At 43.0% G+C, this 14,877-nt stretch overlaps 1 protein-coding gene across 1 annotated transcript in view; it reads right to left on the bottom strand.

Moving 5' to 3' along the window:
• The window catches only part of Prmt7 (protein arginine methyltransferase 7), a 52,557-nt gene that overhangs the window by 28,401 nt on the left and 9,279 nt on the right, over positions 1-14,877 (bottom strand). Inside the window, exons 4-5 of the mRNA XM_032887592.1 lie at positions 14,384-14,533; positions 6,666-6,774 (exon numbers count right to left, since the gene is read on the bottom strand). Of these exons, the coding sequence (XP_032743483.1) occupies positions 6,666-6,774; positions 14,384-14,533 (259 nt within the window). The remainder of the gene's footprint in view (positions 1-6,665; positions 6,775-14,383; positions 14,534-14,877) is intronic.

The raw sequence follows: 14,877 nt of genomic DNA, 5'->3' as shown, positions 1-14,877 counted from the left end.
AGTGTGATATGGGATGGAGTAAAGCGGGTGAGAGGCTTTGCCTACTGAGACTTAAGATATCTAGCAGATATCTTGGGGCACTACGGTGCCAGACCTAGTGGGGGATAAAAGACAGCATTTTATTTTTTTATAATTTTACAACAACAGAGTAGGTATGTCACGGGGGGGGTATAAGACCCTCACCCTAGCTGTCTGGATGTGAGTATTCAACTAGCAGCCTTCAGATGAAGATATAGAACCCTCAGCTCCTCCTGCACCATGCCTGCCTGGATGCTACCATGCTCCCACCTTAATGATAATGGATTAAACCTCTGAACCTATAAGCCAGCCCTAATTAAATGTTGCCCTTTTAAGAGCTGCCTTGGTGGTGGTGTCTGTTCACAGCAGTAAGACCCTGACTGAGACAGATACAGACACAGAACAATGCGAGTGACCCTAGAAAGCATTGAGCTGTCTCAACTGTCAAGAATGCTGCAAACAAAGACCAAGAAGTAGACATGCTAACATAGGTGGGGAAAACTCTCAGGCCTCAAGCTTTCATAAAACAACAAGCAACTAAGGGATGTTTGGGGTGGGTTGTGTTGGTGGTAAGAGGTGACAATCTTCATAAGGGAAGACCTATCAATCAGTCTGAAAACATACAGATATAAGTAATGTCATATAGACTGAGCAGGCTTTATTTATGTATTTAGGAAAATGTGTGCATGTGTGTGTGTCTGTCAATAGTAAATGGATGAAAGGGGAAAAATGAATTTGAAAGAGAATGAAGAGAAGTATATGGGAACATTTGGATGAAGGAGAGGGAGAAATGATGTAATTATAACTTCAAAAAAAAAAACTTAATAAAAAAATCTGGAAAACCGTTAGGTGCTAGGTCAATCTGAGAGTGCTCACAACCTTAGAAGAAAAGGACAGTGTTGTGCAGTCATTTAAATCTTTACAAAAGGCAGTGAGATCGCAGGAAGAGTGGCTGTTGAAGGCTGCTGAAGAGACGTCAGCAGCTGTAACATGTAGTAAGAATCTCTTTCTTTAAAAACACAGAAATGTGAATGTTTTTGTTTTAATTCCAGGTTGGGATATGGGGCTGCTTCAGATTGTCCACAGCAGCTGACTGTGATTTGCCTCATGCTCTAGCAGAGCGTGATTCTGCCAGGTGCAGATTGTTTACATTTGGAATTCTGGGGATTCTGGAAAAGGTGTAAATATGCCAGAGCCCTGACAGGCCTGCTGCTACTGCCCTTGTAGCTGTTGCGGTTTGCCAAGTGGTCGTGAGCAAAGAGACTAAAAGAAATTGGATATCCTGACTGTGAAGATCAAACTTGCCCCAAGGAACTCGTCCCAGTCAGGAGTAATCTAAGATGATGCCCCTTTCCCTCTAACCTTCTTTCTCTCCTACCAAGTCTTGGGGGCTTTTGAAGGACTGGGATGGAGAAGGGAGATAAGAAAAGAAGCCAATAAAGTAGCCAAAATCCCAGCTACAGTGGCATGCTTTTGTTAGTGCCCTAAGCAAGACAGGAAGTAAATGGAGTTGGTTAAGTAAGCCAACGGGGAAGGTGAGCAAGCGTCACGAGGCTGTGAGAGATCTGCTAAGAGTCCAAGAAGTTCAGTGTACGTGTACACTGAGTGAGTAATACGGCAAGAGATGAGACAGCAGATGTGAGGGTGCGAGAAAGATGTCTAAGCTTTAGATGTTACAGATGGGGGGCTCAAAGAATTCTGAGGAGAAAAGGTAGCATTACCGGTCAGTATGAACGATGGTTTACTGTTTTAGTAGCCTGTGTGAGGCATTAGAGCCTGAACTACCATGTAATGGAGATGAGGAGTGTTAAATGGAAAACGTACTCAGGAAGTAAAATAAATGGTATTTCAGTAGTATGGAATGAAAAAGATTAGTGCCTAGTTTTAGGCTTAGGAGATTAGATACAGCAGAGCGATACTAAGTACCTAAGTGTGAGCAATAAAATAACAAGTTCTACTCTGGCTTCTCTTTCTAGATGTCATTATTTAATCCATCATTTTCCAAAGATATTTTAGAATCATACTTTTGTGTGTGTGTGTGTGTGTGTGTGTGTGTGTGTGTGTGTGTGTGTATATATCAGATAATACTTTCCGCCAAAATTATAAAAATAGCTGAGTTGAAGATAAGGTTCCAACACCTTCATTAACTAGTATGTTAAGAAAACTGGGCCAGGGGCTGGAGAGATGGCTCAGTGGTTAAGAGCACCGACTGCTCTTCCTGAGGTCCTGAGTTCAAATCCCAGCAACCACATGGTGGCTCACAACCATCTGTAATGAGATCTGATGCCCTCTTCTGGTGTGTCTGAAGGCAGCTACAGTGTACTCATATACAATAAATAAAATCTTAAAAAAGAAAGAAAGGAAGGAAGGAAGAAAAGAAAGAAAAAGAAAGAAAGAAAGAAAGAAAGAAAGAAAGAAAGAAAGAAAGAAAGAAAACAAATTGGGCCAGTTAGGCATGATGGTGCAATTCTTTAATCCCAGCACTTGGGAGGCAGAGGCAAGCAGAATATCTGTAAGTTCAAGGCCAGCCTGGCCTACATATCAACTTCCAGGACAGTCAGAGTTACATAGAGAGACCCTGTCTCAAAAATAAAAATATAGAAAAATAAAACTAGGCCTAGGGGCTGGAGAGATGGGTCAATGGTTAAAAACACTGGCTGCTTTTCCAGAGGAACCAGGTTCAATTCCAAGTTCCCACACAGTGGTTAACAACTGTCTCTAACTCCAGCTCCAGGGGATACAGCACCCTTTTCTGACCTCTTCAAACAATGTACTTTCATGGTGCATAGAACTACACGCAGGTGCACACATACATTTAAAAAAAATCTTTTAAAGAAAGAAAACTGAGTTTAGATGCCCTAAAAATAGTAAGATGTTCCTTCTAAGAAGTGACACAAGTCCGGGGACCATGGCTCGGTGGGTGTCATAAACCTAAAGTCAGTTGAGGAATTATGTCCATCAGAGTCTCATGTATGAATTTTCTTGGTTGTTGATTAATATGAAAGGGCCCAGCACACTGTGGGCCTAGACTGTATGAGCTGGAGGCAAGCCTGGAAACAAACCAGTGATCAGTGCCCTCCATGTTTGTTTCTGCTTCAAGTTCCTGTCTACCACGAGGGCCTGCCTAGGCTTCCTCCAGTTACGGAATGGACAATTAAGTGTGGAAAGCACTTCAGGAGTTAACTTTGACTGACTTCTTACTTGTGATTAATCATGAATGAGTCTGCTGAGATCTGTCTTTGTTTTTAATTCAGACGTGTGTTATAACCTGACAAGTTCCTCTGCTTATGCATCAGTCTTGGATACTGTCCTGACCTGAGGAAATGGCCTGAGTCAAACACACAAATACTGTGTATCATAAACTTGTCACGTAAGGATTTATAGTCTTTGTTTATCTTCCTGAAATTGGTCATACTTTGTGTTGCTTGCCTCTTAAAGACACTGAGAAAACACGCTTGCTTGATGGCACTGTGTTGACCAGCAGCTTTTCCTATAATCATCCTCACTCCCCCAGTCATGGTTCCCATGGTGACTGACAAATAAGGCACTGGCAGGCGCTGGCAAATAAGGCAAGTAAAACCCCTTCCTTCCCAAGTGGCTTTGGTCATGGTGTTTATCACAGCAACTGAAAAGCAAACTAGACGGTGGGTAAGAACACATGCTGTAAAACCAAGAAGACCTGAGTTCAAACCCCTACCAACATGTAAAGTTAGCATGTCCTTCCAGCATCAGGGAGACAGACAGACAGGAATCACAGGAACTCATTAGACAACCAGTCCAGCTCAAAGAGCAAGGAAGGTCCAGTGAGAGATCATTTCAAAAAATAAGGTGGCAGCCAGGCATGGTGGTACTCTCTCCTTTAAGCCCAGCACTCTGGAGGTAGAGGCAGTAGATGTGAGTTTAAAGCCAGCCTTGGGTAGAGAGCAAATTCCAGTCAGCAGAGCTACATAAGGAGATCTTGTCTCTATTTTTTAAAAAAAGTTGGAGAACAATGCAAGAAGACATCTGAAGTTCCTTGCTGGTCTCTGAATGTACACATGTGGGTGCACCTGCACACACAAACACATCACTTATACACACTAGACACTGCGGGAAAGGGGGAAAACAAGTGAGAATTTACTAAGCTTTAATATAGATTTAAGGAGTACTGAGAGCAAGAGTGATGCTTCAGAAAAGAATAGCACACACTCAAGTGAGGGGTTTCTTCTCAGTGTGGTGTTTGTTTCTTTCTTCAGCCAGGCATAGTGTACACACCTTTAACCCGAGCACTGACCATTCAGAAGTAAGTGGGTCTCTGTGTGTTTGAGGCCAACCCAATCTACAATTTTGAGTTCCAGACCAGTCAAGGCTACACAGTGAGACCCTGTCTCAATAACAAGCAAACAAAAAGTACACAGATATGTAAGTACATGTGTAATTAAAAAAAAAAAAAAAAAGACAAGTCTTTTTAAAAATGGGAAAGAGGTTTAAAAATGTTAGTTTGTAATTTCATCAACCTAACCTTAACTGATGAGGGCCACAAACCGCAAATCAGAGTAATTACATTAAGATAGTTAGGAACTGGAAAGACAGCTCAACAGTTAAGAGAGCTGCTGCATTTGCAGAGAACCAGAGATCAGAACTCAGCACCAACATCCATATTCTTCTGGCTTCAGTGGATACCAGCATGCACTGTATACATACACATTTTTAAAAATCTTAAAATAATTAAGCTGGGCAATGGTGATGCATGCCTTTAGTCCCAGCATTCAGAGGCAGAGGCAGGTGAACTTTTGAGTTTGAGACCAGCATTGTCTACAGAGTGAGTTCCAGGACAGCCAAGGCTACACAGAGAAACCCTATCTTAAAAAACCCAACAAAAAATATTTTAAGGCTGGACATGAGAGATGGCTCAGCAGTTAAGAGCACTGACTGCTCTTCCAGAGGTCCTGAGTTCAAATTCCAGCAACCTCATGGTGGCTCACAACCATCTGTAATGGGATTCGATGCCTCTTCTGATGTGGATATAAATAAAATAAAAATAAATCTTTTTTAAAAAATATTTTAAATGGCATTATATTAACATAAGAGTGTTGGAGTAGGACTTAGAGTAAAACACACAAGACTCCATGTTTGCTCTCTCTGCTATACAGTTCCATTTCCTTGAAATTCTAGAAAGAGATGATCTAATTTACATGAAGGAAAGAGTATCAGTGAGAGCCTAGTGAATACTAATTGCCCAAGGGTCATAAGGAATCTTCTGGGTATGCAAGAGATAATTGTCTTAATTATGGTTGTGATTATAAATATCCCTCAGTTTGCAAAATTCATCCAACAATTATGTTCATGATTTTTTTAGAGTCTTGCTATGCAGCCTGTCTTAGTTTGGGTTTATTACTGTGAAGAGACACCATGACCAAGACAACTCTTATAAAGGACATTTCGCTGGGCTTGGCTTGCAGTTCCGAGGTTTATTCCATTATAATCTCATGCAGGAAGCATGGCAGCGTGCAGGCAGACGTGATGCTGGAGGAGGAGCTGAGAGCTCTACATCTTGATCCACAGGTGACAAGGAGGGATCGTGGATGTGGACATAGCTTGAGCATTTAAGACCTCGAAGCTCTGCTTCCACACTGATACACTTCCTCTAAAAAGGCCACACCTCCTAATAGTGTCAACCGCTATGGCCAGGAATTCAAACACATGAATATATGGGCGCCAAACCTATTCAAACCAGCACAGAGACCACATTAGCCTTAAATTCACAATCCTCTTAAATGCTGGAGTTATAGGCATATATCAAAATACGAGGCTCTACACTATATTCTTTCTCTTTTAAGATTTATTTATTTATTATATATGAGTACACTGTAGCTGTCTTCAGACACACCAGAAGAGGGCGTCAGATCTCATTACAGATGGTTGTGAGCCACCATGTGGTTACTGGGAATTGAACTCAGGACCTCTGGAAGAGCAGTCAGTGCTCTTAACCACTGAGCCATCTCTCCGGCCCTCTACACTATACTCTTAAAGTAGATACATTCACTGAAGTATCCTCCTCATATTAGTTGAAGTTGATACATTCACCTTCATCTTCATATTCATTTACACTGAGAAAATGGGCCCAGTGTGGCAGCACATGTATCCTAGCACCCAAGACCTTCAAAGACCTTCAAAAGATTCTTCATAGTCAGGAGTTTGAGGCAGCCTGAACTGAACATACAAAACACACACACACACACACACACACACACACACACACACACACACACACACACACATTTTAATTAGAGTTAAATTGATGAAGTTAAAATCCATTTAAATCCTAAAATGTTGCATCTTAAGAACTGGTGATGACCAATTAGGTGATGGTTAGGACTAGGACTAGGGTAGGGGTTAGGGCCAGGGTTAACCCTGTCCTGGGACTTCTCCAAACATTTTAGCTGTGCTCTCCAAGTTTCAAAGAGCATATGGAACCTTCTAGGTTGCAAACTCCTAACTATATAAAAACTTTTCTTGCCTCAAGTTTCACAAAAGTTAGGCTACTCAAGAATTCCAACATGCTTAAAGCAAAAAGCATCTTTTCTTTGTGTGACTGACTACTGTGACACTCGTTAGCTCTGCTTTTCACACACAGCTTCTTCCCACACAGGAGGTATGGCCCTTACCTGGTCCAACCGTCACCTCAGTGGAATGCTTGTTAATTACTTTAATCTTATCACTGAAGCCATTTTTCTCCACAATCTTCACAGCAGCCTCAGCCATTGGCTTAAAAACCTATAAATTGAAAAAAGGGGCAGGAGAAGACAGGAGGGTAAATGAGCAATGTGCTATTTAAAAAAAACTTACCATTCAAGGACTCATAGCTAGCAAGATAGTACCCATCTCAGGTCCCACATTCGACAATCAAAGTGTTTTACTCTCCAAATGTGTCCTGAAGGTAAACATAAAGGATGAAATCCATCCAGGTACCATGTCTGCTACCCCAGGATTCAAGGGGGGTAAGGCAGGAAAATTACATGAGTTAGAGCCAAGCCTGAACTACAGAGTGGAACTGTCTCAATAGCCTCCACCTGAACAAAAAGACAAAAGTTCAAATCCCATTTCGTGCCAACTAAGTGGAAATGAAGGAATCTTGCACTACCTAGTAAGGACAGTAGGTGTCGCCATCACGGTAAGGACAGTAAGAGCAGCGCTGTCCTACAAACCTAGGAATACATGCTTTGTGTTAGTGTGGCCAGACCACCTTCAGTTCAGAAGTGAACCGGTCTAAAAGCACAGCCTGTATTTCCCTATGGTACTTGGGACCCTCCACAATGTAGGCCACTTTACTCTCCCCTGTACCCCGTTTCTTAACCCACATGGTCCTCTCTAGCATTCATAGGCAAGCCTGAACTTTTCCACACCATCTGCCAAATGAAATCCAACTGAAGGTTGGGAATGGTGAACCATGCCTGTAATCTCAGCACTTGGGAAGTGTAGGTAGGAGGAGCAGGAGTTCAATGCCAGCCTAGCCACATAGTTTGAGGCCAGCCTGGGCCACACAAGATCCTAGTGTGTAAAACAAACACACACACAACCCACAGGGAAGCACCAAGTGTTTCCTCCAGAAGTCATGAGTCCCCTGAGCCCTTCTCTAGCATCCTCTAATCCTGACTTCTCAATCTGCCTAGTCTGGATGTCACAGCTCTAACCCCAACACAGAAACTCGCATAAATACAAAGTGGCAACAAATAAATGGCAGGATATTTTCTTTTTTTTTTTCTAAATTGTTTTCTGTATTTCCTACCATGAAACTGATTTTGGTTTCTATACTACTAAGAAAAGCCATATTTTCTTTTGTGACGATTGTATGGACTCTGCTGGGGGTCGGGCGGAAATAATCATTTCTAAAATGTAGTTTTTTTCCACGTGTGGTCTCTGGGCTCAAACCGCAGTCCTCAGTCACTTTGTCTGAGCCTCTAAAATGATCGCAAGCTCCGAATTCTCCTCCTGTGGTTGCTGCTCTTCCCTAAACCCTAGTCTGACCAAAACAGCCTCTCCTCAGTCCAGCTCAAGATCTCATGGGGCTGGAGAGACAGTGAACCTCGAGTGTGTGATGTTAATTTTAACTGTCACTTGGCACAATACGGTATCAACTGAGAAGGGCATGTCTGGATTAGACTGACCTATGAAAATGACTGTGAGGGGTTTTTCTTAATTGGGTGAACAGAGCACCCTGAATCTGACCAGCACCATGGCATAGGCTAGGTCCAGGGCTGAGGGAAAGAGAAGCCAGCTGAGCACAGACCGGCACCATCACTCATTACCTCTGCTCCTGGCTGGGAACAGAAGTCAACTAGCTGCTTCAAGTTCCCACACCCTGACTTCTCCCTAGTGATAAACCATAACCTGGAACCCTTTAGTCCCTAAACTGCTTATGCCAAAGCCGAACATGACACGAAGGCAGCAGTGCAAGTGTGAGGGATGGGGCTCAGAATCCCCCATTTGTGTAAATCCTGCATGGGTGCAGCAGGCTCTCTGTAATCCCAGAAACAGGAGCCTGACCCAGGGGAACAAGAAGCTCGGCTTAGACAAGCTGGATTGGCTAGCTCTGAGTCCAAGTGGCCCTACATCAGTATATAAGGTGGAGACTGACTGAGGAAGACACCAATGTCAGTCCCTAGCTTTCACCTACATGCACCCACCTACAAACAAACAGGCAAACCCAGGAAACTGTCCTCTCACCCTAAACATGAACAACAAAGACTTTCCCACAGCTGTTATCCCGCCCCGCTCAGAACAGGGGACATGGTGCACTATGGGAACTGACCTGCTTTACAGTGATGAACCCATCTGGCTGGAGGGGAACTAAATCCCCTCTGTCAATTATTTTGGCCAATTATAGATACAAAGAGAGATATGCCAGAAATGTCTATGAAAACCTGCTGCTTTTAAGAGAACATAGTTAGGATCATGCTCTCCTGTCTGAAACGGTCCCGAGGCTCTTCATCTTCGGCAGCTCTCCTACAGCAGGCACAGGCACAAGCCTTCTGAGGAAGATGCTCTAGCAACACAGGGCAGTGGTTCATATGGACATGAGATATGGCTCAGGGGTACTTACTGCTTTACAGGAAACCAGAACTCGGTTCCCAGTATCCACATCAGTCAGCCTAGAGGCATGTATAACTAGACCTGATGCCCTCTTTTACTCTGAGGCCACCAACATGGGTGCATGCACATGCACACATAAATAAAAACAAACTCTTAAAATTAGGGGCTGGCGGGGTTGGGGATTTAGCTCAGTAGAGCGCTTGCCTAGCGAGCGCAAGGCCCTGGGTTCGGACCCCAGCCCCGAAAAAAAGAAAAAAAAAAAAATTAGGGGCTGGCAAGTTACCTCAGAGCTTAAATACACATACTGTTCTTCCAGGGACCCAAGCTTACAAGCTAGATTAGGGGATTTAATGCCTTTTTCTGGCCTCCGTGGGCTCCTGTACTCATATGTGCACATACACACACACACACACACACACACACACACACACACACTTGAATCAAAAAACCTTGAAGAAATTATTTTAAAGGTCACTAATAAAGTGGGCGGTGGTAGTATACACTTTTTTTTTTTTTTTTTTTTTTTTTCTATTCTTTTTTTTTTTGGAGCTGGGGACCGAACCCAGAGCCTTTCACTTGCTAGGCAAGCGCTCTACCCTGAGCCAAATCCCCCAACCCTTGGTAGTATACACTTTTAATCCTACCACTCAGGGGGGTAGAGGCAGGCAGATCTCTAAATTCAAGGCTGGCCTAGTCTACAGAGTGAGTTCCAGGATAGCCAAGGAGAATAGGCAGCCAAGGAGATAAAGAAACCCTATCTCCAAAAACAAAAACAAACAAAAAGGTCACTAATGATTTTCTATTGCCAGCTCAGTCTTTACCCAGCCAAATCTTTTTTTTTTTTTTTAAGATTTTTTTTTCTTTGGTTTATTTATTTTATGTATGAGTGTTCTGCTGCATGCCAGAAGAGGGCATCAGGTCCTTTTAAAGAACCACCATATGGGTGCTAGGAATTGAACTCAGAATCTCTGGAAGAGCAGCCAGTGCTCTTAACCACTAAACCATCTCTCCAATCTCTCAGCCAAATCTTTATACCTACCTATACTATCTAACACATTAGCAACATGTAGCTGATTAAAATGGGATGAAATAAAAAAAAAAAAAATTCATTCCTGGAGTACTTGATAACTGGTGGTCTGGCTAAGAATGGCTCCCAAAAGTTCATATATTGGAATGCTTAGTTACCAGAGAAGGACACCATTTGAAAGGATTAGAAGGTGTGTCCGTCTTAGAGGAAGTGTATCACTAGGGGTGGGCTTGGAGGTTTTAGAAGCCTACAGCAGGTCCAGCCTCTCTCTGCTTGCCAAATTGGGATGTAGCTCTTAGTTACTTCTCCAGCACCACACCCACCTGCCACCATTCTCTTTGACATGATGATATTGTAAGCAAGATCCCAGTTAAATGCTTTCTTTTATAAGAGTTGCCTTAGTACCTGTTGAGTACTACCTCCTTCCCAAGGTTTCCATGAAGCTGCTCTGTTGGCTTCCACAGTACTCTACCTTCTGGGGTCATTTTCTATCTGAACTTGACTGTACTGGCTGCATGTCCTCAGCCACTGCAGCATGGAAACACGTTTCCAAATCTAGCTCTTCTCCCTTCCCTTCCTAAGCAATCTCACTGCTAACTTTATAGTTATGTGCTGACAAGTGGGCACCAAGTCCACCTGTACAGCCTCCTGTATGTGTGGGGACAGAGCAGAGTCCTGCCTTCAGCCTTCTGTGTGTGGGGGGACAGAACCAGAGCCCTGCCTTCAAGTCTAGCTCCTAATTGTTGATTTACCATTTTTGCTGAAGATCAAGCTTCCTGCATGCTAGGCAACTATTACGCTAATGAGCTATCTCCCCAATAATTCTTTTGCTCATTGATTGTAGGACCTAAATCCTTAACAAGTCTGAGCCCTGGCTCCTTCATTTGTAACAGGGATAACAAAATTTACTTTGAAGCTATCAAGAGAATCATTATAAAACATAACTTCTATGACTTTGCTGGACACCTTGGTAATGTTTTGGGTTTTTGGTTGGCGTGTTTGCTTACTTTGGATTTTTGACTTACAATGACATGTAGCCCAGGGTGGCCTTAAATTCCTGAATCATCCTGCTTCTCTCTCCCAAGTACTATGATTATAAGTGAGCACCACTGTGCCCAGTTTAAACATCATTACTTCTTTTTTTTTTTTTTGGTTCTTTTTTTCGAGCTGGGGACCAACAGGGCCTTATGCTTCCCTAGGCAAGCGCTCTACCACTGAGCTAAATCCCCAACCCCTCATCATTACTTCTTTATGGCTGTGTAAAATTCCATTGTGAGCATGTAGACACTTTTTCCTTATCTATCATCTACTTATATATATCTAGGCTGATTCCAAATTCTGTCTAGTAAGAATAATGCAGTATTATACTTTTTTTTTACGAAAGTCAAGACAAGTACAGACTCTCATATACAAAAACTCTCAGGACTTGATCTCATAGAGATCGTAAATAGATTTTTTTTTTTTCTTTTTTTTCGGAGCTGGGGACCGAAACCAGGGCCTTGCGCTTGCTAGGCAAGCGCTCTACCACTGAGCTAAATCCCCAACCCCAATAGGTTTTTTTTTTAATGATTTCTTTTTATTATTTTCAATTGTATGTATGGGTGTGTGCACAACAGACCCAATGATGAAAGTACCATTCCATTTAGGCTACAAAACTCAGCACACAGATGGTACCACCTGCTAACACAAAACACAGACCTAATCCACCATAGTTCTGGGAAAGTCTCTAAATCTCACTTTCTGGCTTCTGCACCTGACTAACTGAGGTACGCAAACCCAGGGCATGGCTTTTGTGTTTCCAGGCTCACCCTGAGAAAGGCTCGGGGCTACAATGGAATCTACAGTCTAGTCTCTTGTTGGGCCCTACCTCGGGGTGTTTCCCCTCCCCCTCACTGAGCCTTTAGCCTGCTATAGCAAGAAGTTGTTTACACCCTTGGCAGCTTCTCTCAGCCCTGATTTGGGCCCAGGACTTTCCATGGCACCCTTCTGCCTCACTGAGCCTTTCAGCTTGTTCTTATTAAGAAATTATGGGGTTGGGGATTTAGCTCAGTGGTGGCAACTTTGCCTAAAGCATAAGGCAGCAAGGCCCTGGGATTGGTTCGGTCCCCAGCTCCAACCAAAAAAAAAAAAAAAAAATTGTTTCGCCCTGATTTGGGCCCAGGACCTTCACGACACAGATTTTTCCTGTTCTCCTGTTTTCCTGGTTGGGGATTTTTACCTGCTTTGTTGTTTTTCTGTGGCTTTTGCCTCAGGTATATAAGGAGATATCAGTAAAGCCTTGGTGGCACTCTCTGAAAACAGGTGACCGGTGTACATGTTTTCTTTCAATCCTGCAGACCTACGCCCAATATTCACACACTGGTGGTGCAGGCATACTCAGTCTCTGGCCGTCTACTAGCTAAATCCACATCCCAGAAGTCTTCTCTGGTAGATACCCCACAACTGCTTTTAACTGCTAAGCTGTATCTCCAGCCCCTAAAACTTTTTTTTTTTTTAATTAACTTTACTCATTTATAGTCTATTTGTTCATTTTTGGAGGTACATGATTTATTTAGTCTTGGCTGTCCTGGAACTAACTCTAGATGTAGACCAGGCTGACTTCAAACTTGCATGCTTGTTGCCTATGGAGGGCAAAGAGAATTCTGGATCCCCTGAACTGAATTAGGGATGGTTGAGAACCACCATCTGAGTGCTGAAAACTGAATCCTCTGAAGGAACAAATGCTCTTAACTTCTGAGCCATCTCCCTATCCAGTCACGAATAGATTGCTCCTATGCCAGGTCAAGTATGTCTAACTCAGGCCAGGTATAGTGGTCCATGCTTTTATATTGTGTGTGTGTGTGTGTGTGTGTGTGTGTGTGTGTGTGTGTGTGTGTGTGTGTACATGTGAGTGCCAGCACACCAGAAGCCAAAGATGTAGGACACCCCTGGAGCTAGAGCTGTGAGCTGCCAGCCATGAGTGCAGCCTCTACAAGAACAGTACAAACTCTTAACCATGAGCTATCTCTTCAGCCTATGCTCATCTTTCAAAGATATTGATAAAAGTTGGGTGTGGTAGCACACACCTTTAATCCCAACACTGAGCTTGGGGCCAGAAGGTGGAGCTCTGTGAGTTTGAGGCCAGACTGGTCTATATAGTGAGTTCCAGGACAACCAGGACTATGTAGAGAACCTGTCTCAAAAAACTAATAACTAGGGGTTGGGGATTTAGCTCAGTGGTAGAGCGCTTGCCTAGCAAGCGCAAGGCCCTGGGTTCGGTCCCCAGCTCCTAAAAAAAAAAAGAAAAAAAAAACCCAAAAACTAATAACTAAATAAATAAATAAAATGTTTATTATTATGTGCGTGTGCAATGGTGTGTGAGTGTAAGTGAGTGCACATGTGCCGTAGAGTGCATGTAGAGGTCAGATGACAACCTTGGGACTCTATTCTCTTTTTTCATTGTGAGATCCAGGGGTCAAACCTGGGTTATCAGGTTTTCAGGATAAGTCATACCTCTAACCACTGATCCATCCTGAATACTTTGCGATTAGGGCCACACTGTAAGAATGATGGGGTGGACAGCTAGGAGTCTAAGTAGAACACATTCTACTGTTGACCTCAGGATTTTTTTTTTTTTTTATTCCTCCCCGCCCCCCTGACCTCAGGATTTTACAGGACCAAAAATTTTTATAGTATTTAAGCTACTGTTATTATTCATTTACCACATTTACTGTTATAGTGAATACTATTTACATTTTCACAATAAGATTAATATTTTATTAAAGAAATTAAACTGGGGTTGGGGATTTAGCTCAGTGGTAGAGCGCTTGCCTAGCAAGCGCAAGGCCCTGGGTTCGGTCCCCAGCTCCAAAAAAAAGAAAGAAAAAAAAAAAAAAAGAAAGAAAAGAAATTAAACTGATGTTATTTTAAGAGTATCTGTGGTAGCTCAAATCTGTCAGAGGCCCAGGAAGACCCTGAACCCTGATTTCCCACTGAGCCATCTTTCCAGCCCATATAACCAGCCCATATAACTATTTTTTAAAGTTCCTTGGGGATTCTTACACAGCCAAGTCTGAGAATCACTGTTTTAGAGCAAAAAAATAAATAAATAAATAAATAAAAATCACTCCTGGAGAAAGGAACCCTGTCTGACTCATCTCTATGTGTGGGGAAGTTGGTCATGTGCTTGGCACGTGTTTGTCAACAGACCAGGAAAACTCACGGACCTAAAGGCCTTCCTTCCCACGATAGATGACACATACCCAAACAACAAACAACAAAGCTTACCTCAACAGCATAGCAGAAGTCAGCCCCTGCGGTAACTGCCATCATTGATAAGAGGCCTGTGCCAGTGCCAATGTCAAGAACCAAGGCCTTCTGTCCTTTGTCTTTCACTCTGCTCACAGCTGCCCGGATACCCTGGTAATATTTTATATTCTACAAAAAAGGAAAAATGTCATGTCACATGATATTATAAAGGTGCTACAGAGACCTGGAGTCGTGGTTGGCAGCACAGTTTAAGACAGGAACCTATGTCTAGCCTCTAGATGTCAGCACTTGCCAGCTGAGCAAGACAGACTCCAAGATCACTGAGTCAGCCTCTTGCCTGTAGTAAGTGATTCTCTCTCTGCCATATCTTCTATTTCTGTTTAGGAATGCTGGAGAGACTGCAAACCACTGCCCTTTTTAACTGTTAGATATAGGAAAGAGGGAAATTAAGAGGGTGAGTGGCAGGTAGGAGTAGGAGAAAGTATGTCCTTCCTGTAGGAATGCAGTTCTGA

Source organism: Rattus rattus, chromosome 17, assembly GCF_011064425.1.
Source record: "Rattus rattus isolate New Zealand chromosome 17, Rrattus_CSIRO_v1, whole genome shotgun sequence".
NCBI classification, from domain to species: domain Eukaryota; kingdom Metazoa; phylum Chordata; class Mammalia; order Rodentia; family Muridae; genus Rattus; species Rattus rattus.
Note: the sequence above shows the minus strand (reverse complement) of the source record. Positions and strands in the feature narration are given on the sequence as shown.